This window comes from Mus caroli, unplaced genomic scaffold (assembly GCF_978045245.1).
Source record: "Mus caroli unplaced genomic scaffold, Mus_caroli_1 scaffold_8, whole genome shotgun sequence".
Lineage (NCBI taxonomy): Eukaryota > Metazoa > Chordata > Mammalia > Rodentia > Muridae > Mus > Mus caroli.
The window spans coordinates 45,115,058-45,142,839 of NW_028227263.1; the positions used below are offsets into that span (position 1 = coordinate 45,115,058).

The 27,782-nt window shown below is 41.5% G+C and overlaps 1 protein-coding gene across 2 annotated transcripts in view; it reads right to left on the reverse strand.

Moving 5' to 3' along the window:
* Positions 1-1,146: 1,146 nt before the first annotated feature.
* The window catches only part of Fchsd2 (FCH and double SH3 domains 2), a 186,127-nt gene continuing 159,491 nt past the window's right edge, over positions 1,147-27,782 (reverse strand). The window contains exons 15-21 of one of the 2 annotated variants that reach the window (XM_021167292.3): positions 19,250-19,384; positions 14,071-14,154; positions 13,769-13,946; positions 13,138-13,358; positions 12,284-12,413; positions 12,110-12,192; positions 1,147-6,423 (exon numbers count right to left, since the gene is read on the reverse strand). In XM_021167292.3, coding sequence (XP_021022951.1) covers positions 6,340-6,423; positions 12,110-12,192; positions 12,284-12,413; positions 13,138-13,358; positions 13,769-13,946; positions 14,071-14,154; positions 19,250-19,384 — 915 coding nt within the window. In that variant the 3' untranslated portion in view covers positions 1,147-6,339. The remainder of the gene's footprint in view (positions 6,424-12,109; positions 12,193-12,283; positions 12,414-13,137; positions 13,359-13,768; positions 13,947-14,070; positions 14,155-19,249; positions 19,385-27,782) is intronic. The other variant, XM_021167291.3, reaches the window with a different exon arrangement.

The following is a 27,782-nucleotide window of genomic DNA, read 5'->3' on the forward strand; positions in this document are numbered from 1 at the left end:
GTCCCCTACTTCCAGTTTGCCTGCCTTCTTAAAACTGGGAGCAACTGTAAGAGAACAGTATTCCCTGCCTCCAGTCCTGGCTCGGGAGCCCCAGGAAATACTTCCTGGGTGGTCATATTCTCTTGCTTTGCAAGTTCAACAGTGGAAGGTTCCAGGGATGGGACATTCCAGCCCCTCAGCCTTGGCCATCCCCTTGGCATAGCTCTCAGTGGCCACCAGGGGTCACTAGTTTCCTGGTCAGCAGTTTTGTTTTGTTTTCTTTCTGCCTTTCTTCTGGGAAAGACCAACTCACCCAGTGGCCACCGTTACTGAGGATCACCCAGACCTCGATCTTGCTCTGCCTTCTGAGCTTTATTTGTTCCTCCTAAGCACTTGTGATGGATCGTTCTATAAGTGAGAAAAGATTGTCATTCAAGGTCACATAGCTATACATAGCTGAATGGTTCTCGCATCACACCTTGCAGATTTTTATTTTGAAACATAGCCTCAAAAATACTCATTTATGTAGCTGAGTGTGACCTCCTTCCTGCCTGGGCCTCCACCTCCCAAATGTGTATCCCCATATGGTGTTGGAGACTGGAACCTTGGGGCTTTGTTTGGGTCAGAAAAGCAATCTACAAACTACATCTTAAACCCACATCCTCTCTTTTTATACAATTTTTTTTGTGTGTTTGAATATTTTGCCTGCATGTATGTAAGTGCATGTGTACGTGCTTGGTGCCCACAGAGGACATCTTAAACTGAAGTTATGGATGGTTATGAGCTGCCATGTGGCTTCTGGGAACTGAACCCAGGTCCTCTGCAAGAGCAGCAAGTGCTCTTAACCTATGAATCATTTCTCTAGCCCCTGCACCACAAAACCAAAATTTCAGGAGACAGAGGCTCTCAACTGGGCAGGGTTTTTCCACCAGGTGTACGCAGAGCTGTGCCTAACCTGACACTCCCAAATGCTCTTTCACCTTGGACTCTGAGCTGAAGATTACCTCTGGAGGCATGTGCTGGGATTTGAGAGTGAGTCCTGGGAGACTGCTACTCCAGCCACAGCATCTGAGCCAAGTCCCTCCAGATGTTTCCATCATACCTCAGGCAGTAGTGAACTATTTTAATGATTCATAAGAGTTACATAGGAAATGTGACTCACTCCTGGGTACAGGGACCCCTCTGCCCCTTCAATTCCCCTGAGGAAGAGCCAAGGCCAGCAAAGAAGAGATTCCTAGGGTCCCTAATAAAAATTAGAATGGCCTGAGCTTGCCTAGCATCACAAAGCAGAACTATATGGAAGGGGATTAGCTTAGTTGGCAGGATGCATGCCGAGCCTGCATGAAGCTCGGATTCAACCTCCTGCATCACATGAAACTGAGTATTGTATATTATGCCTGGAATCTCAGCACTTAGAAGAGGATCAGAAACCCAAGGTCATCATGAGTTGGAGGCCAGCCTAGGCTCCATAAGACTGTTCAAAAAATTTTTAGGCCAAAACAGCAAAATATTGGTGAACTTTCTGATTCTCTTTGGCAAAAACTAGACTCAGGTTCAGTAGAGGAGACTGGCCTAGTCTTGTGGAAACCAGTTTAGCTTCTTCTCCCACTCCTATCTTATGAATCTCAGGAAGTCACAATGTCTTCCAGGCTGTGTTATGTACCCCTCCCCACTATGGAACGTCCTTCAGGGGTTGATATACAGATGTGAGGCCTGCTGCCTGAATTGGCTAGGCTCAACCCTTTCTGATCCTGAGACCCTAGGGAGAAGAGACAAGTCCTGATGTAGGGATCCTATTGCCAGTGCTAGCTCAAGCCTGTTCTCGAGTCTCTCGCCCAAGACGTGAGAAGCCCCGCCAGTGCCCTGTAGACCATCTCTAGAAGAATCCTGATAACCAGGTATAGGCCCACTTGTGAGATTCAGATATACCATGGGTAAGTACCATGTCTGCTGCAAGTATATCCACTAGTAACTATCTTTAGTTCATTTGTACATTATCTTATTAAATCTTCCTGGATCTGAGGCAGTTTATATTATCTTCTCACTTCCAAGTTAAAGATGAAGAAGTTGAGGGCTGAGACTTAGATTATGGCAGGCAAATCCATGCACGGCAGAGGTTGTCCATGGGTCTCCACCCAGTTCTTTCCCTGCCCCTTACTGGTGTGTCTGGCATATAAACCTGTGAACCCTACTCACAGGCTTTCTCTATTATGCTTCAGGATAACATTCCAAAAACATGTTCCTTGAACAGCATTCTTAGGAAAAGACATGAAGGAGTCCTATGTGTTTTCTTGGCCACTGATCCAAAGGAAAATAGTCCAGGAACAAGACACTCTTTGGTGTTCTCGTAGTTCTTGGCAGCTCATGCTTTTATAAAGCAAACCCAGCAAAATCCCAGGAGGAAATGAAACTTGTTATGTCAAGTTGCAGGATTTCAGGAAGAAAAATGTTTATTCTCCCCTTGACCTAAAATTTCTGTAATTTGGTTTTATTTCTGACTCTGTGTGTGTGTGTATCCAACTTAAACTAAATAAATGCAGAGGTTCATTGCAGCCAGATACTGACCTAAGGCTACTCAGAGATGGGCAGTAATTAGAACCAAATCCTGAAGCTGTGGCTGGAATCCTTGCACAGTGTGACTGGCGTGGTCCAGGAGTGGCATCCTAATACAGACGATAATGGCTACCTTGTCTTTGGGGATGAGTCCAGGGATCTGAATTTTCATTTTCATTTTTTTTTTAATTTTTCTTTTTCTTTTCTTTCTTTCTCCTGTATCTAACTGATCTAGGGAGAGAATTGGATAAGCCCATCAAAGTCACTTCACTGCATCGTTTCTAAAAATGGGGTAGTGGCAGCTGGGAGGAAAAGATGTTCTATTAAGTAGTGGCAGGACTAAAACCAGGTACTATCCTGCATTGATTTTGACTTACAGGCCTGGGCTTAGAGAGGTAGGGGTCAGGGAATTAACAGTGAGTCTGTGGCTTGACAGTTTGGTCAGCTCCTGTGACAAATGAAATCACCATGGATGGCACTGAGGTAGGACAACTGGCTGAACTCTGGCCTAAATTAAAGACTAGGCCTCCAAGACTAGTGTCAGACTTGAGAGTGAGCTTTCACTGCACAAAATGTATCCTTATAGTCTTCTAGATCTATGGCACTTTCAACTCCATTCTTTCTGTGGGTTACTAAGTGGCTAGGGGATGGAGGGAGACCCTTCTTCCTGAAGACCTTGAAGGCTGAGAGATGATAGTGTAGATGGTGTTGTATGCCACCCTCTGCTACATACTTTGTCTCCTTCCTGAATTAAGGCTTATCCTCAGGCTGCAGGACACAGGATCAGTCCTTGTAGCTGCCCCACGTGGCTCAGCCAGGATTTACTAACCCAAACCTGACTTGTATGTCCATGTTGCTCCATGTACTTTTGATGGAAATGTGAACTCATGCAGTTCTTTTGGAGGCCAATTTGGCAAACATTTAACCCTTTCTGTCAAATTCTACATTTACACTGTTAAAAAATTTATAAGGAAGTATATACAATGATGTTAGCTTCAATTTCCTGAAAGCAAATGGCTAGATACTATTTAAATACCCGTCACTAGAGGAACCATTAATTATATTGCCAAACAATGGAATATGCAGCCATCAAAAAGAATGACAAAAACATGGCTGGTAAGATGGCTCAGTAAAAGCTTTTGCTGTATAAGCTTGACCACCTGAGTTCAACCCATAGAGCCCTCAGGGGGAACACAAACCAACAAAAAGCAGGTTACAGTGTTGCATATTTGTAACCTAGCACTTCTATAAAATGGGTGGTGCAGGAACATGAGAGCCAGCTAGGTTAGGGTGCACAGCACAGCAAAAAACCAAGACCCACCTAGGCAAAGTGCAGAGAGCCATCTCAAAATTTGTCCTGATCCCCAAATATGTGCTGTGGCACACACACATGTCTGCACTCACATATCATACACATAATCAAAAAGACAATGACAAAAACAAAGATAGAAAGTAAATAAAAAGGTGACATAAACTCCAGAGTATTATCTAATCCTGATCTAAATAAGCAGAGTAAACAATACATGCCCAGGAAAATGCCAGGGAAAGGTCTTAACCCTGCTCCAGGTAAGTGCTGGATCTGTGAGTTCCTCCACATCATGGCTCACTGAGTAAAAGTTTTTATTGCACAGGCGGGGCCACCCAGAACCCATAATGGAACACCAAGGTTCCTCCTTGACTTGTGGTTGTCTGGAAGCCAGAGAGACTCAGCCTGTAACTAGATCACAGCATGCCTTGTTTTATGGTCCTGGCCTCAAATACATGACCTGTCTTTTCTTCCCTCTTGCTGGACAAGAATAGCATCAGAGTCTGTGTTGTCTGGGTGGACTCACTTCCTGCTCTGGGCACATGATATATGGTTTAAGGATGGCCCACAAGAAGCATCCTCTCTCAAAGTCTGCCTAATCAACTCTTTTTATCAGGACACTTGCAAAACTTAATTTCACTTTTTATTATTCAACATTTTATACATAATAAATACAAACTTTTTACAGCCACTGTAAAGAAAGTGCACCTGCACGGAGGCTCCCTTTGAGCCCTGACCTGTGCATGGTGACACCGGGTTATTCGGCCTGGAGAGAAGGGTTATTTATTTATTTATTTATTTTTAAAAAGGAGGCATATTTTTACAACTTTGTTTCTTAAAATAAAATTAGCAGCTCTTCCAAAAAATATTTTAAAATATAACAAAAGAGTTCAAATAACTCTGAGGTTATGGGAAACTCAAATCCAAGGACAATTTGGTTAGCTAAACAGAATACAGGACTGGGTAGCAGGAACTGCTCTATTATAAGCACTTTGAAGATCAGCAAATTTGAAAATCTTAAAATACCCTTTTAATTTTTTAAACTTAAGAATAAGTTTGATAAACATAAAAAGACCTCAAATAGATCAACAGATAAATGTAAAAACCAAAAATCCAAATTCATGGAGAAGATTCATCAGAGTATCATTGCTAAAGTGATCAAATGACTGAAAATCCCTTCAGCTCCATTATCAGTCAAAAATCCCACGGGGACATGTGACCATTTCAAGTTTTTAGAGATTATCAGAAGGGATGGAAACTTCCAAGCATCATACAACCTTTAAACCTGTAAATTCCTTTTCCCAGCCAAGGTAAAAGAGGATCGGCAAGCATTGCTTTGTTCCCTAGGTCAAGATCTACAGCCCCCAGAGTGCTCGCCCTTCTAGGCTGAGGCCAAGGGGCGCACCATGAGGCTCTTCCATGACCTGCAGAAGGTGCTAGCCTCCTTGGTCTCACCTGGGCAGGTGTATAGTCCTGTATCCTTTCCACAGAAAGCAGGCTTCCTCCAGGGCCCATAGATTCTTCACCCTGGACAAATGTCAGGGCAGTGGAACCTGAAGCTGTACTTTCAGAAGGCGACAGCTGGTCTCCACCAATCACAACCCAGATGTCTAGGCCAATACTCTGGCTTGGGAATAAAATAATATAAGGGCCTCTCCAGTAGAGAAGCTGAGCAATGTAGGCCTTTGTCCTCAATGCAGCCAGATACTTGGATTCAAAGGATACTGGTCAGAGGGTATACACTGTAAAAACCAAGAGGAAATACACCCAAAGACAAAAGGAACATTAAAGTGGCTCATTTCAGATGTGGAAGCTCCATTTCTGCTTCTTCCTTAGCCTCCCTTCTAGTCTATGTGATGGGAAAGATGTGGCCTCAGCCCCTCCAGGTTAGCCCACTAATACTAAATGAATGGCATAAATATTAATACAAAGGACACTGTTATTTTAAATCTGTTAGTTGAGGAAGAGATGTGCATTATGCAATTGGCGCTAAGCTCAGGCAGTCCACTTTCTTCCCAATAAGGTTGCATTTTCAGTATGGGAATGAACCTGGGGAGGAGCCAGCCTCTCCTGGATCCTTACAGTCAACTTGATTTGAATAACAATCAGAAGAGCAAAATCCACTTGAGGAAAGATGAGATCTTTGCCACAGCCCTGTGCGTGGCCACAGTAATATACTGTACGAGTTCACACAATTGGTAATTCTGGGTCTGTGCCCTGGATCTAGGCCTGGCCTTGAGTCTCATATAAAAATGGGCCACTATAAGGCATGAGAGCTGCTCCCCTCTGCTTCTAGGACCAGCTATGATTTGTGCTATGGTAGGAGAGATGACATAAAAAATGACAACAAAAAAGGCACAATCAGGCCAACCAGTCCCATCGAATCCTCCTTGGTTTTGCTCCATTCAAGAGTCATCATCATGCAAAGGTGCCTAAAAACGAGACTGGCCAAACTCCAAGCCTGGCCTTGATTGTAGCAGTAACGGAAGGTAAATCCACTGTCACACCAGTGTGATCTCCACGTCCTCCATCTTCTCAGTTGTCCGCCGGTGGTTCTGTGTGGGTGGTGGCGGCGCTGCCCGAACCTGAGCAAGAGACAATTACAGGGTTATCGGCCTCTTGACTCAGAGGCTAGCACATGGAAAGCTCCAATGCTCCTCTTGATGTACGCTGACACCTGAGGGCCTGAGAATGTGTTCACTGCCCTGAACAGCAGGCCCCATTCTGCATGAAATGCTAGGTCAGACTGCTTGTTATGCTGGAGGTACCAAGGCATGCTAGTTGCTGTAGTCCTAAACACTTCTCCAAAGTAAAGCTGGGAGTGGCAAAGAGACACAGTATAGGGACTGGAACTGCTCTATCATGTCTCCAAGAACAGCCATGGGGAACAAGGCTGGAGAGGTGGGGCAGGTAGTGAAGGGCCTTATTAAGTTTTAGTAAGAAACCAGGATAGTCAGGCAGGATGGCACACACCTGTAATCCCAGCATGCAGGAAGTAGAGGCAGAACTGCAGAAAGATCGAGGCAACCCTGGGCTACACAGTGAGGTTTTTGTCTCAAAAATCAAACTAAACCAAATAATATGGGACTGGAAATGTAACCCAGTGAGAGTGCTTGCTTAGCAGGCTCAAGGCTCTGGATTCAATTCCCAGCACTGAAAAAAGTTAAAGGAGAAAGGAAAGAAAATAAGAAACTTTATTCTCTAGGCAGAGGTTTTGGTTGGTTGTACGGAGTATCAGATGTGGGTGGGAAAGCATGACTCAGCTGCATAGGAAGAGACTGTCGGTGGGCTAGAGTTCTTTGGAAGATGATACTGGTCACTGGTCACCTGAATAGCGCAGACTAGTGGAAGGCTCTGAGAGTAAACCTAGCAGGACCTGTCACTGTTCTTGGGTTGAGGGGTAGGAGGCTGGGACCAGTAAGGCAGGAGGAATGATTCCAGGACAGGGAGGATGGAGTGGCAAGATGGAGAGGGAACAAGTCCAGAAGAGAAGAGAGTTACTTCCATTGCTGAGTTTGCAGGTTTGGGAAATCTGAGGTATGATCCCACAAACCCGAAGCTTATGAGGGACATGAATGTGGGAGCTGTTGGTAGGGGAATGGCATTCATGGTCATGGGAGTGGAGGAGATCACACGGGAAGAGTGAGTTCAATGGCTTCAACTGATACAGCTGAGACAGAACAATGATGTGTATGGAAAGATGAGTCCTCTTTACTCCCTGCCCTCTGGAGAGCCTGGCAGCCTTGCTGCATGGTCACCTCCAGCATCCTAGTGGCTCCCTGCATCTGTTCTGCTTCCCTCCACACACTCTATTATGCTGCCAGAGAATTTTTTTCTTTTTGAGACAAGGTAGCCCAGGCTGGTTTTGAACTCATGATCCTTTCACCTCAGCTTCCCAAATGTTGGGAATTTCAGGCATGTGCAACCATGCCCAGCCAGTAGCAAGATTTTAAAAAAAGTATAAGCAGCCAAAATGCTATCCTGTTCTTCACCTTCCAATGCCTTCCCATAATAATAGAGACCCATAACTCCAACAAGGTTCTCAATGCTTATCAGCTGAATGAATGAAGCCAGTGGATCAAGGAATCAAACTTGAATAAAATAAAACTGCCTCATATCTTCCGGATTACCAGTTTTCAGGCTATGGCCTGGGAGTGTAGTGGTAGATGAGAAGGAGTGACAGCAGAGTATGGGGCAACAAACTACACTGCAGAGATCACTCTGCATACATCCTTCAGAACACAAGTTCTCTAAGGCCATGGCATGTACCTTATTTCAAAGTCCTCCAAAGATGCAATCACAGAAAAACAGACTTTAAAAAAAAATCTTGTAATTAATATATACGAGTGTTTTGCCTGCTTGCATGTCTGTGTACCATGTGAATGCAGTGTCCCTGAAGGCCAGAAGAGGGTGGTAGATCCCTGGAACTGGAGTTACAGATAGCTATGAGCTGTCATGGAGGTGCTGTGGATCAAACCCAGATCCTCTGGAAGAGTAGCCAGTGCTCTTAACTGCTGAGCCATCTTGTCAGACCCAGGAAAATGTGGGCTCATTCTGGTGGGAGGGTAGAGATTAGGGGATTCAAGACAGTTTCTCTGTGTACCCCTGGCTGCCCTGGCTTTATAGACCAGGCTGTCCTTGAACTCAGGTATCTACCTGCTACAACTACTGAAATTAAAGGTTAGTGCTACCACTGCCTGGCTAAAAAAATGGATTCTTAATAAATATCTGCTAAGAAATTGCTTCATTTCATAAGTGTGCTATGTTTGTGTTTAAGTAATGCACAGTTACCCTCTTTGATCCTACCTCGGCTCATTGAAAATTCCAATGTAGACTGGATGAGTTATTTTATAACCTTCCTTTCTTTTAAGAAAAACGATTTTCAGTTTTCCAAGCAAACTGAACCAAAAAGCAAGTCTGAGTAGCCATTTTAATATCTAATAAAATAGACTTTCATCCAAAACTAAGGAAAAGAGATAGGGACAGAAACTTCATATTTATCAATGGAAAAATTCACCAAATGATGTCTCAATTCTGAACATCGGTGCCCCAGATGCAAGGGCACCCACATTTGTAAAAGAAACTGCTGAAGCTTAAATTGTACACCAAACCCCACACAATAATAGTGGGGAACTTCAATATCCCACTCCCACCAATCATCCAGACAAAAACTACAAAGAAACAATGAAACTAACTGATGCTATGAATCAAATGGACTTAACAGATATCTACAGAACCTTTCACCCAAACACAAAAGAATATGCCTTCTTCTCAGCACCTCATGAAACCTTCTCCAAAATTGACCAAAGTTGGTCACAAAGCAAGCCTCAACAGATGCAAGAAATAACATTTTGTATCTTATCTGACCATGATGAATCTAAAGCTGGACTGCAACAACAACAGAAACAACAGAAAGTCTACAAACTCTTGGAAATGGAACAACTTTTTATTCAATGATCTTCTGTATCAGAGAAGAAATAAAGGAAGAAATTGAAGACTTTCTAGAATTCAATGAAAATCAAGGCACAACATATTTAAACTTAATGGACACAATGAAAGCAGTGCTATGAGGAAAATTCATAGCACTAAGTGCTTCCATAAAGATATTGGAGAGATCTTAAACAAACAATTTAAAATTACATCTGAAAGCTCTAGGGGAAAAAAAAAAAAAAAAAAAAAAAAAGCAGCAGCAGCTGCAGCAAACACACCCAAGAGGAACTGCCTGCATCAAATAATCAAAATCAGGCCTGATATCAATCAATTAGATACACACACAAAATACAAAGACTCAATGAAACCAAGAGCTGGTACTTTTAAGAAAATCAACAAGGTAGAAAAACTCTTAGCCAAACTAACTAAAAGGCAGAGTGACCGTATCCAAATTGACAAAATCAGAAATGAAAAGGGAGACATAACAACAGTCAATGAGGAAATCCAAAGAATTATTAGGTCGTACTTCAAAAGCTGGAAAATCTAAAAGAAATAGATGATTTTCTACACAGATACCACTTGTCAAAGTTAAGTCAAGATCAGGTAAACTAAACAGTTCCATAACCCCTAAAGGAAGAGCAGTAGGCATTAAAAGTCTCCCAACCCACCAAACTAAACCAAAACAAAGACCAACAAAAACAAATCAAAGCCCAGGTTTTAGTGCAGAATTCTACCAGACTTTCAGACTTTCAAAGAAGAGCTAATACCAATACTCCTCAAATCATTCCATAAAATAGAAACAGAAGGAACACTGCCAAAATAATTTTATGAGGCCACAGTCACCCCGATACTTAAACCACATGAAGACTCAAGAAAGAATTTCATACCAACTTCTCTTATGAACATTGATGCAACAATACCTAATAAAATACTTGCAAATCAAATCCAAGAACACATTAAGAACATCATCCATTATGATCAATCCCAGGGATGCTGGGGTGATTCAAAATATAAAAATCCATCAATATACTCCACCATATAAACAAACTGAAAGAAAAGTCATGGGGTCATCTCATTAAATGCTGAAACAGCCTTTGATAAAATTCAATACCACTTCATGTTAAAAGTCTTGGAGAGATCAGGGATTCATGGCACATACCTATACATAATAAAAGCAATACACAGCAAGCCAACAGCCAACATCGGATTAAATGGAGAGAAACTTAAACCAATTCCACTAAAATCAGGGGCAAGATAAGGCTGCCCATTCTCTCCCTATCTATTCAATATAGTACTTGGAAGTTCTAGCAAGAACATTAAGACAACCAGACAACCAAAGGAGATAAAGGGGATACAAATTGGAAATGAAGAAGTAAAAGTATTGACATTCACAGATGATATGATAATATACATAAGCAACTCCAAAAATTCCACCAGAAAACACCTTCAGCAAAGTGGTTGGATATAAAATGAACTAAAAAAAAAATCATTAGCTCTTCTTTATTCAAATGATAAAGAGAAAGAAACTAGAGAATCAACATCCTTTACAATAGTCACAAATAATATAAAATATTTTGGTGTAACTCTAACCAAGCAAGTGAAAGACCTGTATGACAAGAACTTCAAGTCCCTGAAGACAGAAATTGAGGGAAATCTGAGAAGATGGAAAGATCTCCCATGCTCATGGATCAGTAGGCCTGATATAGTGAAAATGGCTATCTTAACAAAAGCAGTCTATAATTTCAATGCAATTCCCATAAAAATATAGGAACCTACATACAGGTTGATCAATAAAATCCAATCAGAGACCCCTGAAACAAATCTACACACCTACAGACACCTGACTTTGGGACAAAGGCAAAACCATACAATGGAAAAAAGAAAGCATCTTCAACAAATGGTGCTGGTCCAACTGGATGTTTCCATGTAGAAGAGTAAATAGATCCATATCTATCATGCTGTTTCCATGTAGAAGAGTAAATAGATCCATATCTATCACTCTGAAGACAACTCAAGACCAAGTGGATTAAAGATCTAATATAATAGCCTTGAATGCACTGATACAGGAGACAACTTCCTGAGCAGAACACCAATGGCTTAGGCTCTAACATTAACAATTGACCTCATGAAACCGAAAAGTATTGGGTTGGCTCTCTCCCATGGGATGGGTCTCAAATTGGGGCAGTCATTGGTTGGCTGTTCCGTCAGTCTCTGCTCCATCTTTATTTCTGAAAATCTTATAGGTAGGACAAATTTTCGGTTGGAGGTTTTTGGGTGGATTGATGTCTTCTTTCCTCTTCTATAAGTGCTGCCTGGCTATAGGAGGTGCCCACTTTAGTCTCTTAATCACCCTCTGATAGGAATTTCAGCTAGGGTTAGACAACCTGTATCCTCTCCTGTCCTAGGCCTCCAGCTATTATCAGAGTTGTCTCCACAGATTTCCATTCTCCCTCCCAGCCCTCTACCACCTTCTTCTCTCCCCACATCTAATCACCATCTCCATTTCCCTCCTCAACTCCTCTCCTACCCATTCTCTACCCATTCCCTCTTCCCATCCACATCCAGTGACTATTTAGTTTCTCCTTTTGAGTTAAGAGTCATGCATCTTCCCTTGGTGGTGGTGGGGGTAGAGGGGAGGTGGGGCAGGGAACACATGGCTCAGCTGGTAAAGGCTGGGAGCACAACCAAAAATATAGCCTTTCTTTCTTATAGTTCTTTTTACTTCCCCCAAGCATTGCATGGCAGATCAGTAACAAAATGGACCATGTGGGAAAAATGAATTTATCATTTTCAATTTGGAAGAACTATGAAATCTATAACCCTTCAAGATAGGGGACTTACAGGCCGCAGCTTGCCATATGAGGTGTCAGGAGTCTGTCTTGAGGCCTGTGAGAATCCTGGTGATTCAGCATGAAGGCTGTTTTCTGAGGAAGAGAATCCAAGAGGTTGATGACTGGACAGTAAAGATGCTAGTGTAGATGGAAGTGGTGAGGGGCAGATGCCCAGAACTCTTACCATTGGCTGAAGGAGACCGGGGGAAGAACTGGGAGCTCCTCTTATCTGGACTGGGATACGGGCTGCTGGGCGGCTGGTCATACAGAGGCAGTGGAGGCAGGGATGTGTGAGGCTTGGGGGATGGAGAGATCTGCAGCAAAGGAGGCAGAGTTACTAGGCGGTCTCCTCAGGAAGGAGAGCTTGACTGCTTTGCTGCTCAGCATGCCTGCCCTGGAGCTAAAATAAATCCTGAAGCTTCAATTTTGTGTTGCATTACATTATTCTACTGACTCTATCTTAAACCATTTCCAAGTCTGGGGTTCCATTGTCTTTAGTCTCTATCAGGCAAGTCAGTTAAGTCTGTGAAGAACAAATGGTGTCTCTGTGTGTGTTTCTGACTTCTCTAGGTTTTCTACATGTCAGACTAAGCAGTCACAATCCCATGCCTTACCCTTCCATCTGCCATGTCTGCTGGAACAAGAGGACAAGTAAAACCGACAGTTTCCTGTAAAACCACACTTAGCTGTGGTAGGAAAAATGAGCCCCCTAGAGCTCTGGTAGAACCTGGGAGAGACAGAGGTTCTCATATGGTAAGACAGCCTGTTTAAGGGCTATGTTGTGGAAGCTAGCTGGAGACAATACACCCTCTCCCTTGCTTCTTTCTCTCTAGCAAAATCATCTTTCAAATGTCCTAGGAAACCTAGTATTTTAATGAATTCAGAGAAAACAGTTTGGGAAAGAGAATGAGATGTAAGGTGACCATTTTCTACAAGGTTTTGACAAGCCTCTAATTTCTAAACTCAGTTATGTAAACACTTGGCGACTATGGAGAAGAATGAAGGTGAAGCTTATCGATCTTGCTCCTTTGCACGTGCCTGAATCTCTCTTGTCCATGGAGTGTCGCCATTCTCGGAGGCTGAGAGTTCTTCCACTAGCACCGATGGGAAAACACCGATTCGACCACTGAACTCCCCTTCCCAGAAGCCATCATCATCTTGGTTTTCTTTGTTCAAGATGCGAATAATTGCTCCCTCGGGAAAGGACAGCTCATCATCTGTCTGGCCCTCATAATCATAAAGTGCTTTCACAAAACAGACTGGAAGCAAGAGAAAAACTGGTAAGAGACAGGCAGGTGCACTGCTTTTGTCCTTGTTTTGAAAGAAGGTCTTCTCTGTAGCCCAGGCTGGTCTCAAACTTGCAATAAGCCTCCTGCTTCAAACTCCCAACTACAGAAGAGCAGGTGTACTCATAATGTGTCTAGCAAGATGGACTGATTTCACAACCACCCTTACTTCACGACAACTAGTGAGCATGACAGGAGACAGGGTAAGTTGTAAGTCATTATTCACTGAGAGTATCTTTATGCTTCTGCTGATCAAGACTAGTGCTATCAATTATAGGAAGGAATAGGACATAAAGTGCTTTTAAACCTACTGAAGGCTAATGTTCAGGTATTAATTTAGGTAAAAAACATAACCAGACTGAGTGTCTTATTTTAGTCTTTACCACTGGCATCTCCATTCAGGCTGCCTGAAACGAGTTCTGCTTCTGTGGAATTGCTGGATGTGTGTGACCGACTGTCCAAAGCAGCCAAAGACTGTAGCATGCTCAGTAGGCTGTTCGAGGTGGGAAATTGTAGGTACTTTTCTGGCACATAACCCACTTGGCCAACTTTATTTCGAGCCTGGGTAAAATGACAAGGGGAAAAAAAACAGGTTTGTATACAGAATTTGGACAGAGCATACCAAGAACCAAAACAAATGCCTGAAACATCACAAGAAGGGGTGATATGAGCAAAGGAATTATACCTTTACCCAGTCTTCCATATCTCCATCTTCAATCACTTCTAACACCTCATGCTCCTCAATGGTCAACTCATCTGGTTGAGAAGCCTGCAATGTAGGATGGCCATGAACAAAATCAAAAAGGTTAGATAAAGAGCAGATGTGAGCTGGTCATAACAAAAGCCAGGGGCCAAAATATCGAAATGATTTTGAGAAACAAAATTTCAGTGTTGTAAAACTATCATAATGAGGTGAAGTTTTACTTCCGAAAACTAAACAAAATAAAACTGCAACAGAAACTGGATCCTTAAGAGGTGATCAGGTTCAGTGAGCAGAGTGTCACATGTGCCAGACAACCCTCTGCTGGAAGCAGAGGGTTGGCTCCAGCTTGCTTATCTGCTGTAGGCTATTCAGCATAATGCCTCCATGTACTCCAAATGCCAACCTTGCCATCCTCTGAAGAATGGTGGTCAATGTGGCAAGTATAAGCACGGAACCAAGATGACCTGAGGTGTGAGTAACAGAGAAGACACTTGAATGGACATGCATGCAGTGGAACACAGACACTATGTACATGGACTGCATGGGGCTTGAGCAATGCCCAGGACTCTTCTGGAAGCACTGAAAAGTCATGGCCAAAAGAAGAAAGTTATGAGCAAGCCAATGATTGCAGCTGGGTTTTGCTCCACCTTGATGTGGAGTCTGGGCTGATCCACACAGATACTCTCCATTAGCTGTAGGTGCTTTTCTGCCACAGCTGGCACCCACCACCATGTTTTCTTCTGAGACTCAGAACCTGGAGGAAACTCAGATGCTCCAGAGGGAACTCCAGGGAGGGCCTCCACCAAGGCTTCCTCAAGAGTCTTGTCTGGCACATGTGACATTTGCCTTCCGGTTCTCTAGTAAGAAGCCTTCAAAGCTTTCCCCAATCCCACAACCACACAAGGCCTTATCATTCTCCAGATCTCAAGTATAAAATATCTCCAAATTATGCAAACAAAAGGAATTAATGAAGCGAGTCACTTTTTTTTTTTTCTGTTTTGGATATATGGTCTCGTGTTGCCCAAGCGGCCCTCAATCTGTAGCTGAGGACCTCAAAAAGCCTGAATTTCTGATCCTCCTGCACCCATTTACTGAGTTCCAGCATCACTGGTATGTGATGTTGAAAGTGAGTCACTGCCTCAGGTGTATTTCCCATCTCATTAAAACTCAGATTATGGATGATGTCATAGCTTTCTGACGCAAAACAGGACTGAAGATGAAGGACCCTCCATAATACTCCAGCAACAGATTTTAAGTACATTACCACTGACTTCAAAATATGAACAAAACTATTTACTCTTCATATTTGTTTTCCAGTGGAATTTTCTTGTTACTCTAAAACTACATTGTGTGCCAGACAGGGTGACTGACATATGTCTTAATCCCAGGCTGAGACAAGAAGAGGAATTCTAGGCTAGCCTGGGCTACAAAGGGCCATCCTTTCCATAGGAACACAACACCATACACAAAAATACAACCAAACAAAACCACTAGTAAATGTACTAGCAAAAGGCCCTTTGTAATGAAATCACTTTCCTAAGAACATCAATGGAACCAGGCTTGAAGGTGTGTGAAGGAAGGCAGAGGGGCAGGGCACCTTTATTACTATTTTCACTTTTTTTTTTTTTTTTTTAATCTTTCGGTGTTTTTGATGCAGAGTTTCTCTGTGTGTATCCCTGGATGTTCTGTAACTTGCTCTGTAGACCAGGCTGGCCTTGATCTCAAGAGATCCTCCTGCCTCTGCCTCCTGAGTTCTGGGAATAAAGGTGTGCACTATCGACATGAGGTTCAGGGCACCTTCAAACATACTGTTGTCCTGTGACAATCTATGGAGGCCCATGTCTAGCTCTGCAGCAGTGGGCCAATAGAAGCAAGCACTAGAGTGATGGTATAAGATCTACAGGGAGTGGGACCTGTGGGCCTCCCAAAGTCTTGAGCCAACACTCTCTCCTGTTCTCTGAGTACACAGTGCTCTTTCTTGCCTGTTTCCTTCCTTTGTTCTCTGTCTGCCAGCCCCCACCCCCATCTTTCAAAAGAGTAGGTCTGATTGCTGAGTGTTAAGTCCAGCTTCAGCCTATTTCTATGGACAATAACCATAGGATGCTGTTGAGGGACTGTTAGAGCACTGGTTGCTCTTGCAGAGAATCCGAGTTTCATTTCCAGTACCTACAGGGCAGCTTACAACTGTCTGTAATTTAGCTCCAGGAGTTCTGACACTTTCACACAGCTATACATGTAGGCAAAAAGCCAATACACATTCAAAAAAGTTTAGAAAAATCTTAGAGAGAGAGAGAGAGAGAGAGAGAGAGAGAGAGAGAGCCTTATTTGGTCAGTGCCACAATCCTACAGAGAAAAACAAAACAAAACAAAAAAACGGCCAAAAAACCCTACTGGTAAATAGAGGTGTTTACATAAAATTTGTTAAATGAAAGGGACATTTGATAATCTTTTCCTTCAGGGTTACTAAAGTTAGGAATGAGCAGTTACCGCAGCTCTTACTGCTACTTGTGATTTGTGGCACAGCTCATGTTCTCCCAGAACAGCCATCATAAATTTCTTGCCTCTTCCCTTTTACTTCTGTAAGATCCCTGTATCTCTTAGACACAGACTTCCATGTGTAGCACTCCAGCTAGTAGTTCATCCCTGTGGGTTTCCGTTTAGAATGACTTAAAGCAGGGCTATGTTTCTCTCTTCTGTCATCCCAACTATAGACAGCAAACAGTTAATAAATGCCTACTAAATATATAGTTTTAAGCCTGTGTCCTTTAAGTCAGTAAGTCAGAAATTACTGACTATTTACTTACTGAATATTCAGTAAGTCAGAAATCCAGTCCCACTTATCTTTACATTTCTGTATTTTGCTTTCCTGGTTTAAAAAGTCATGCTTATTCACCGTAGAAAGCTGAAGAATGTGCGCAGAGATTGTAGAGATGCACATTAATTACAAGTTTTGTTTTCTTTGAGGTAGGGTCTCACTATGTAGCTCTGGTTGGCTTGGAATCTGCTTGCTTCTGTCTCCAGAGTATTAAACATTAAAGATATGAACCAGCATATCTGATCCTTTTTAAAAAATGTGTATCTGTACATTTTTAGTAATAAGGTCTCTTCTTCTATCATGTGCTTGACTCTGGGGAATCAAGTACTGGTCCTAGGGGATTTGAACCTAGAATCTTGCATGTTAGTGAAGTACTGTACTATTGAGCTAAACTTCTTATCCCTAAACAGGTTTTCTTTGTCTGGTTTACCATAGGAAAATGACTGGATATATCAGCAGAAGAGATGGGGAAGAATGTGAGCTGTCTGAAATCAGGTGAGGGTTTAGGAATCTACCTTTAAGTATCACAAATCTTATTTCTAGAACTTTCAAGTAAATATAACAATAGGAAGTAAGATCAGGAAATAATTTGAGCTTTAGCTTTATACTTTGAAAGACCTTTCCAAGTGTCTCAGAAGATGATTCCAAATTTTCAGAAGATTATTAAAATAAATTACATGGCCTTAACCCTTTAGGAAACAAGACAAATTACATGTTTAAATTTAACAAATGGATGTCAATCTCAAAAAAAGCCCAGGTAGGACTGAGTAGATGGGGCCAACTTTCAGCACACAGGGGTGAGGTAGGGTATCAGTGTACAACAGTTGAAGTTTCTCTCTATACTGTCCCCTGTTATCTTTGACACTATCCTCTTCTGCCGTGCTTTGTTACAGTATTACGGGGGTGGGGGTGGGGCAGTCTGAGCCTCGCTTGTTCATGCCTCCCTTGCATGTTCATTTTCTCATTCTTCTATCACTTACTGTGCCCAGGCACTGTCACAGGGGCTTAGTGAGTGATGTATGAGGATATTAAAACCTTTACCACAGAGCTGACACCAGAGGACTTAGCATCATTTGCTTTATTATGGCCTGATGAGCAGCAGTAAAGCATACAGAGCAGACATCTCAGTGAGCAGTGGCTTTGCTATTAGGCTGTGGAAGATGTGTCTATGATGTCTGCAGGACACTGAAGTCACTTAATGCTACATTCTTCAGAACGTATTACCGCTGTGAAGCAATGCATGACTGTTTAGAATGCGTGACAGAGGGCAATGGGTCAGATTACATTTTCTTTTTTTTTTTTTTTTTAACATTTTTTTTTTTAAGATTTATTTATTTATTATATGTAAGTACACTGTAGCTGTCTTTGTCTTCAGACGCACCAGAAGAGGGCATCAGATCTCATTACGGGTGGTTGTGAGCCACCATGTGGTTGCTGGGATTTGAACTCTGGACCTTCGGAAGAGCAGTCGGGTGCTCTTACCCACTGAGCCATCTCACCAGCCCCAGATTACATTTTCAGAAGTGACTTTAGGAGGTACTTTTTTTCTTTTTTAAGGGAAAGACATTTTTTAAAAAAGATGACTTATTTTAATTATTTGTGTGGGTGTAAGTGGCCCTTGGAGGCCAGCCGTCAGGAGTTGAACTTACAAGTGGCTGTGAACTTCAGTGTGTGGATGCGGGGAACTGAACTTGTGTCCTTTGTAAGGGCAAAAAGAGCTTTAGCTGCTGACCCATCTCTCCTGCAAGGGAGGTGCTTTTTGAGCTGAGCTCCAAGGGAGAGACGTAGGCATCTGAGACTTGAGGAAATAAAAGTTCTAGGCAGAAGGCATGACCAGTACAAAGATGTTCAGGGGGCAGGAGTTGGGTGCTCTTGGAGTTTGAACTATAGCCACTAGCTACTGTACTGGATTCTTTCCTACAGCTGCTCTATAAGACACTTTTCCTCTGGCCTTAATCTTGAGAGGCTTCCTAATAGACGATCTATGCCAAGCTGGGGTATGAACTGAAAGTTTATGGGATGTGGGTACTACACTCATTGTTTTGCTATGGAAATGTTACTTAGTCTTCACAGTAAATACTGTTCCTATGATTCAATAAATAAACAACTCTCAGAAAAAACACGTTACCAGAGACCCAGCAGATGGTTGGGTAGCTCAACAGCAGCAAAGACAGGGTTTTAATCAGAAAAGTCAGACAGCAGAGACTCAATATTTCACCACCATGCCCTGTTTCTGTCAACAGATGGCAGCTTTGTGCTAGCCAGCATAGTGTAAGCAGATGCAGTTCCATGGATTTTCAGAGTTGTCACAATTTACTATTAGCGAAATATAGGGGAGATACAAACCTTATAGGAATAAACAACTTTGCAGGTGAGTGGATAATTTCTCAAAGTGCCAGAAGGGCTGGAGCTGCTGTCATCAAAAACATCCATGTTGTCTTCAAACTCTTCTCCTTCTTCTCTTTCAGCATCTGCATTAAGCTAGGAAAAATTAGAAGCCATTGGCTACTTTGCTTATTTCATGAAAATGGTAGAAAACAAACAAATTGAAAATCAGATTGTTTCAAAATATTAGTTTATCTATTCAACCTCACATATTATAAAAGACCAGAGAATTTTAAAAATAAAAAGTAAAATGCTGTTTCAGATGTAGTATACATGCCTTTAATCCCAGCATACAGGAGGCAGAGGCAGGCAAATCTTTGTGAATGGTCTACAAAGTTTCAGACCATTTAGGGGCTACATAGTGAGACTGCGTCTTTTAAAAAAAAGTACCAAGTACCCAAGGAGCTAAAGGGATCTGAAACCCTATAGGTGGAACAACAATATGAACTAACCAGTACCCCGGAGCTCTTGTCTCTAGCTGCATATGTATCAAAAGATGGCCTAGTCGGCCATCACTGCAAAGAGAGGCCCATTGGACATGCAAACTTTATATGCCCCAGTACAGGGGAACCCCAGGGCCAAAATGGGGGAGTGGGTGGGTAGGGGATTGGGGGGGTGGGTATGGGGGACTTTTGGGATAGCATTGAAAATGTAAACGAGGAAAATACCTAATAAATAAATAAATAAATAAAAAAGTAAAACATCAGGCTGGGAGGCTGGTGGTTTTGAAAAATTACTTGCCATGCTAACCTTGATGACTCAAATTCCATCAGCAGATCCTGTGGTGGAAGGAGAAAGCCAGCTCTCAAGGGCACACCACCATGGTATACACACACACACACACACATACACACACACCAATAAAGTAAAACACTTCAGTGATGCACACTTGTAATTCAAGCATTTGGGAAGTGGAGGTTAAAATTCAAGGCTGGCAGCCGGGCAGTGATGGTGCATGCCTTTAATCCCAGCACTTGGGAGACAGACAGGTGGATTTCTGAGGTCAGCCTGGTCTACAGAGTGAGTTCCAGGACAGCCAAGGCTACACAGAGAAACCCTGTCTCGAAAAACAAAAACAAAAAATGCAAGGCTGGCTTTAGCCAGGTAGTGGATTCGGGGCTAAATGAGACCATGTCACAAATAAACCTCAGATATACAAGAAGTAAATTATCAGTATCCTTTAACTTTTTGCTGTTAAATGTTGGCAAACAAAGGCCTCTTAACATTTTTAAATGTTAACACGAGGAAATATCGAAGACTGCTGTATGTTACGACGAAGACTGTGGAGAGACAGTCTGGTAACTATGACAAGTAGAAATGCTTTACACGTGGTTTTTAGAAAATATACTGCCCAACACAGAGCTTAAATCATGACCAATAGCAGATATAAATAAGATAAAGTGCTCTGTTACTGAAAGACATTACCAGAACCACAATGAAGGAGCTAGAGATGCAGCCCAGTTTATAAGAGTACTTGGCTAGTATGCATTCAGACCTGGGTTCCATCCTCTGCCTCCCCAAAACCAGGTGTGGTGGTGGTGCATGGCTCCAATTTCAGCATTCAGGAAACAGAAGCAAGAAGATCAGAAATTTAAGGTCATCTTTGTCCACAAAGCTGAAGCCAGCATGAGCTATAAGAAATCCATTCACCCCTACAATGAAGCCAGGTATGATGCATCATGTCTGTAATACCAGCACTCAGGAGGCTGAGTCAGGAGAACTGCTTTAAGTGTGATTTCAGTCTAGGCTACAGGGTGACACTTGGTAGCACATGGCTATATATTTGAGTTCAGGCCAGTATGGGCTACATGAACCCCTGTAACAATCAATCAATCAAAACACAAACCCCAAAACAAACATAAAATAACAAGAAACAATCAACAAAATCCACCCCAATGAGATACTACTCCATGTCCATTAGTGTCTTTATCATAAGGAAAAAGGAGCATGTATTGCTAAGAATGTAGCAAAGCTGGAACCTATACACCAGTAGTGGGACTGTAAATAGCACATCTGCTGTGGAAAACGGGATGTCTCCTTAATAAATTAAAAATAGGAGTATACAAAAATTTCCTGGGTATACACCTAAAGAAATGAAAACAAAGACTAAAACAGATGTTTGCAAATTCATGTTCACAGCAGCAATATTACAACAGCCTAAGTTCCACTACTAAAGGAATAGGTAAATAAACAGTATACACAGATAATGGAATATTACTCAGTCTTAAAAAGGAAGGAATCCTGCCTGACACATGCTACCAAATGGATGTACTTTAAAGACATTATGCTAAATAAGTAAGCCATCACAAAAAGATAAAAACCAACTCCATTTCTAGGAAGTGTGAAGAGCAGCCAAAGTCCTAGCAGCACAGCCTTTGTTGGGACTGAAGGTGGCTCATGGGAGTTATTGTTTACTGGGTACAGAGGTTTAGTTTTCATTCAGTTGTTTGAGACAGAGCATCACTATATATCCCAGCCTGGCCAGACATGTACGCATCTCAGGCTTCTTAGAATTCTTTGCTTCCTTCTTTTGAGTACTTAGATTACTTAGTACTTTGAGTACTTAGATTACTTAGTACTTTGAGTACTTACTTAGATACGTAAGGCCACCATGACCAGTGAAAATTTTCATTTTTAAAAAGATGTATTTTATTTTTAATTGTATATGTGCAGAGAGGCCAGAGGTATTGAGTTCCAGGTGGATGCTAGCCTCCTGTTGTGGTGCTGGGAAGTGGGTTCTCTGCAAAAGCAGGACAAACATTCTTAATCACTGAGCCATCTCTCTGGTCCCTTAAACATCTTTTATATATTCAGAAGACCTTTCTTTCATACTCTAGGGAAAGTTAGACATTTTACTGTATTACACAAAACACTCAGACATTTATAAAAATGGGTAGAACAAGTTTCCAAAAATATATATGGAATGCTAACATGTACTGTGCTTTGGTACTGGGAATCAGTCCAGAGAACTTTCTCTTGCCAGCATGGACTGATACTAAACATTCCTTTTACCTTCTGTCTTTAGTTCATGTCTGACTCTCACGGAAAGGACTAGAAAGCTTCAGTGACCACAGGCATGTCAGATGCTTTGTGCGGTTCTAGCGGGTTTTAAAGCACAGTGTCTTAGACTAATCTCTCCCTTTTCCCTCTTCGTTGTTCTCGTGGTTTCTTGACCCACTAAAATCCCACTCTTCCTTACTCTCTTATCTAAGGACTACACTCTCAACCCTTCTTTCTTCAATCGAAACCATTCTTCTTAGCCATACTTACATTTTTCCTTTCTTAAATGTTGTAAAAAGCTTACTCTTCCTGCAAGGGCAGTAAGAAGAACCCTGTGGGAGTTTCTGCAGCGGCTGTCTTCTGCTACAAGCACGGGGGTTCTCCCAGACAGGAAGCAGTGACTGACTGGCTGGAGGTGAATACTGACTATATCACTTACTTGCTGTGTGAGACCCTGGGCAAGTCATCTGGTTCCTAAACTTCAGTGACTCAACTCTCTTTTGAAGACAACTATTTTTCTAATGAAGATAAGTACTTTTTCACAGGGCTACCAGAAGGATTAAAGGAGGTAATGCATTTTAACCCCACACACTTGGCAAATGGGAGGTACTTAGTGCATCATCATCTTTTGCTGGTTTTGTGAGGTACAGAGAGTCAGATGAAGAATTTGTTGACACCCAACACAGAGGAAAGCAGCTACTTGCAGAAAACTGATTAGCAGAACCTCTGAACTCTACTTGGACAGAGAAGTGACTGCAGAGCACAGGACCTTACTCCAAGCACTAAGTAGATAATATATAAACTTTTGTTCAAAGCAAGATGGAATACTAAGGACCAGATTTGAATTTCATGCCAGAAACAATTTAAAAAATTTGTTGTGGGCCTGTAAAATGGCTCCATGGGTAAAGGTACTTGCCACCTCCTGCAAGTTGTCCTTTGACCTCTATTTGATTAATGTGGTATGCCCTACCCCCAATAAATAAATGTAATAACATAAAATATGGTCAAAAATTTAAAAGTTTTCAAGACATAGGCCATCAAGCAATGAAAGACAGTAGTGTCTGGGGAATGGAAAAGTCTGCACAACTTATGCTCAGAAGAAGTTTCCAGGCTGAGGACACTGTGCCCTCTGAATTGAGTGGAACATGGAGATCATGCAGGCCAAGGTGGCTAGGGTTCATAGCGCAGTAACAAGGAGAGCAGAAAGAGATCCTGAGAAATCTGCAGAGCCTCAAGTCTTCAGCTGAGTAGTGTATGTGCATGAACAGAGTAGCTGAAGCCAGAAATAGAACCATCTAGAACGACTAGAGAAACGTATCTCTAGAACTCACACAAGTCTGGGACACGACTTGTATTCCCTAAGGCATGGCACATCACAGAGCAGTAAGAATATGGAAGACATAGGCAGTGCCATCAGCCAACAAGATGTAACTGTATTTGTAGAACACAGCACTCAAGAACAGCAGAATGTACACTCTTTATATATCACACATTGGGTCACAAAAGAAGTCTTGGTAAATTTCAAAGAACTGAAGTATGTTACTGATCTACAACATAAGTGAATTAGAAATCTAAAGTGGAAATATATCTGGAAAGCTTCTACACATTTTCAGCATTCAAAAATTCAAGGGCTGAAAAGCCAGTCAGAAAGCATCTTGAAGGGAATGATGACACAGTAGCAAAACTGTGCAAAGAACCTACAGGTGTATGTAGCAGGAATGTTTACCAAATGCCTCCACCAGAAAGGGGAAAATGTCTAAAATCAACATCCCTAGCTTCTACCTGGAAAACAAAACAAAACAAAACAAACAAACAAACAAAAGAAACCAAATCATAAAAGAGCCAATTAAATCCAAATTAAGCAGGAGAAAGGAAATAGTTAAAATCTAAGCAGAAATTAATAAAACAGGAAAACAACAAGAAAGAAAAAAAAAGCAATGAAACCAAAGCCTGCTAACTGTGGAAAGCCATCTATTTGATGAACTTCCATTAGAACAGAATGATGGGGGTGGGGAGAAGAGGACACAAAACATACAGGAATAAGAGGGGTGGCTGATGTCACTAAAGTCCTTCTACATATTCAAAGAATAGCCAAGAATAGTATAAGCAACTTTATGCCAGTAACTTTGGTAAGTTGGATAGAACAAAGAATTTTTTTTACAACAAACCCCAAATAAAATTATCAAAGTCTATTTAAAGGAGAACAGCCTCGGTGTTGATTATCCGCAAACCTGGCAGAGGAAGAAAGAGCAGTCAGGGTCAGCCTGGTTTACAAAGTGGGTTCTAGGCCAGTAAGGGCTATAAATGGAGATCCTGTCTCAGCAAGTCAGCCTTTTCCCAGCACTTTTTACACTTTTAATTTTGAGACAGGGTTTCAATAAATTGTCCAGGCTGGCCTTGAGCTCATTGCTCATTGGCTATTCCAGATCTTAACTTGTGATCTTCCTGACTCAGCCCTGCAAGGAGCTAAATTACAGACCTGTGTCACCAGGATTAGTTTCTTAAAACATTAACTATATATCCACTATACAGCATGTTCAAAAGTGTATGTTAGTAGTACATGTCCTATACAAATTCAAGACTTACAAAATTACAGTAATAGTCCAGAACAACCCAAATGCCCATCTACAGCTATACAACACACTATTGTTCAGCAATGAAAATAGTCAGCATAAAACAACACGTGTGATCCTCAAAATCATTACACTGAGCTTTTGGTCTTTTTTTGTTTTGTTTTGTTTTTTGTTTTTTTTGAGACAGGGTTTCTCTGTGTAGCCCCGGCTGTCTTGGAACTCATTTTGTAGACCAGGCTGTTCTGGAACTCAGAAATCCTCCTGCCTCTGCCTCCCGAGTGCTGGGATTAAAGGTGTGTGCCACCATGCCTGGCTTATACTGAGTTTTCAAAGGTCCACACAAAAGAGTTCATATGGTTCACTTTATCTAAATTCCAGAAAACACAGTAACCTAAAGTACAGAAAGTAGATCAGTGGTTAACTGAGGAAGGAAAATGAGCATGATTATGAAAGAGAATGAGGAAAGTTTGTGAGAGTAATAAACATCTAGCATTTTAGGATATTTAGTATACACATAATTAAGCTATTATAGTAACTGCAATGCTTTCACTGGTGTACACATGTCAAACATCAGAAAGTGTACATGAAATGTGACGTTGTATGTATGTTTTCAACCTTTAATAAAGCTGCTGAAATATCAAAAGCTTGGGAATTTGAATGTTAACTAGTCACATAGTACACAAAGATTTAACACAACCACTAATAGGATGGAAAATAAAACATCCAATGATGATTGAAAAAAAAAAAACAAACTACACAGTAAATAAAATGACCAAGATTAGAAGAACACAGAGAAACCCCACAGAGCAAGGGCTTGTGGTCTGACGGCTGCAGAGGCAGACACCTCTGGATTCAAATGTCATCTCTCCTCACTCACAAGCTGTACGGAGATACTTAGTTTCCCAAGTTCCATCAGCTCATCAGAAAACACGTTCACAGTAACTATGCTTACTAACGAGTTCTCATGCAGATAATGTACTAATATACCTGACATTAACACTTGAGCCCTACTCTTTTCTTTTAGGAACAATTTAAGCTTAGCTGATAAAACTAGATGCTTATCTCGGAAATGAGATGAGTATTCTTTGACATGTTTTATGGGTAAGAAACTGTGTCACAGGAATGTTAGCATTATCACTATTTTAATTATTTTTGAGACAGGGTCTCATGTAGCCCAGGTTGGTCCCAAATTTACTATGTAGCTGAGAATGACCTAGAACTTTTGATTTTCTTGACTCTATTTCCCAAGTATTAGGATTACAGGGTTTATGCTACCACATCTAGTTTAGGTGGTATTGGGGACTGAACCCAGGAGTTCATGAATGTTAAGCAAAGGCTCTAACAACACAACTACATTTTCAGCACACTTTTAAAAAGAAGAAACTAATGTTTGTATTCCACAGAAATCAAAGTGGATAAAACAATAAGTTTTAGCTAGGCGGTGGTGGAGCATGCTTTTAATCCCAACAGCAGAAGGATCTCTGTGAGTTTGAGGCCAGCCTGGTCTAGAGCATAGAGAGCATAGATCAATGAAAAAGCCTGCTGACCATTTGAAAGTACTATAAATATAAAAGCAATTGAAGATTATTATTTTTTTTTTGGCAAGAATAGTCTTTTAACAGTTTCTATTTGTTTCATTATAGAAATTCACTCTTTCTTTTAATTGAGATTAGCTTAAGCCCATAAGCAGGTTCTCATAATTTAAACACAAATTCCACTGGACTGCAAGGACTATCAGGACTATTAGGCATACTGAGGGGTCAAGGTTAGCACATTCATCTCCTTGCCTTTCAGCCACATTATTCAGCACAGTCTTCAGGATGATTGGCTCAGGATTTATTTCTATGTAATTCTGCAAATGTCAGATCCCTAGGGAGTCTGCACAACAAAGCAGACTGTCAGACTGCCTTAGTGCAACTGTTGAGGGAAGTCATGAAGATAGTGCCAGTTATGATCAGAAACTCTAAGTAAAAAGGAGACGAGAAAGAATAAAAATAAACCCAATCTCAGACAAAGGCCTACAGATTCTGTTTGCTTCCACTCTGGGAATCAGGCCTAAAACTGAAAAAAAGAAATTTAGTTGTTTCTTAGTATTCAAGGAGATTGAATCCAGGATCCTTTATGGATACTAAATTCCAGGGATACTCAAGCCCCTTATATAAAAAGGAATAGTATTTAAATATAACCTACACATATCTAACAAACTGTAAATGCTGTAGAAATAATTGCTGTTATGTACATGTGTGATGGTTTCTATATTCTTGCACCAGGGAGTGGCACCATTTGGAGGTATGGCCTTGTTGGAATAGGTGTGACCTGGTTGGAGTAGGTGTGTCACTGTGGGTGTGGGCTTAATACTCTCACCCTAGGTGCCTGGAAGTCAGTCTTCTACTAGCAGCCTTTGGATGAAGATGTGGAACTCTCAGCTCTGCTTGTGCCATGCCTGCCTGGATACTGCCATGCTCCCACCTTGATGATAATGGGCTGAACCTCTGAACCTGTAAGCCAGCCCAATTAAATGTTGTTTTTTATAAGACTTGCTTTGGTCATGGTGTCTGTTCACAGCAGTAAAACCCTAAGGAAGACAACATGCTTAATAGAAAATTTTCTATGCAATTGTAAAAACCCAACTTTCAAATTTGTGGTTGATTGAATCCATGCATATAAGATCCAGAAATATGAATGATCAGTTGCATCTATGTAAATGTTACATAAAATGACTACAGAGACTTTAAAATAATGATTATGAAGATTATCCAGGGACAAGAAAAATTAGACTGAAAAAATTGTACAAAATTAACATTCCTTATTATATTGAAATAATTTTAAAGGTTAGGTTATAAACCGGGAATGGATTTAAGGGAGAGAAGGCAGAAAAGTAAGAGGAGGGAAAGATGAGTGATTTAGTGGCTCACAGGATC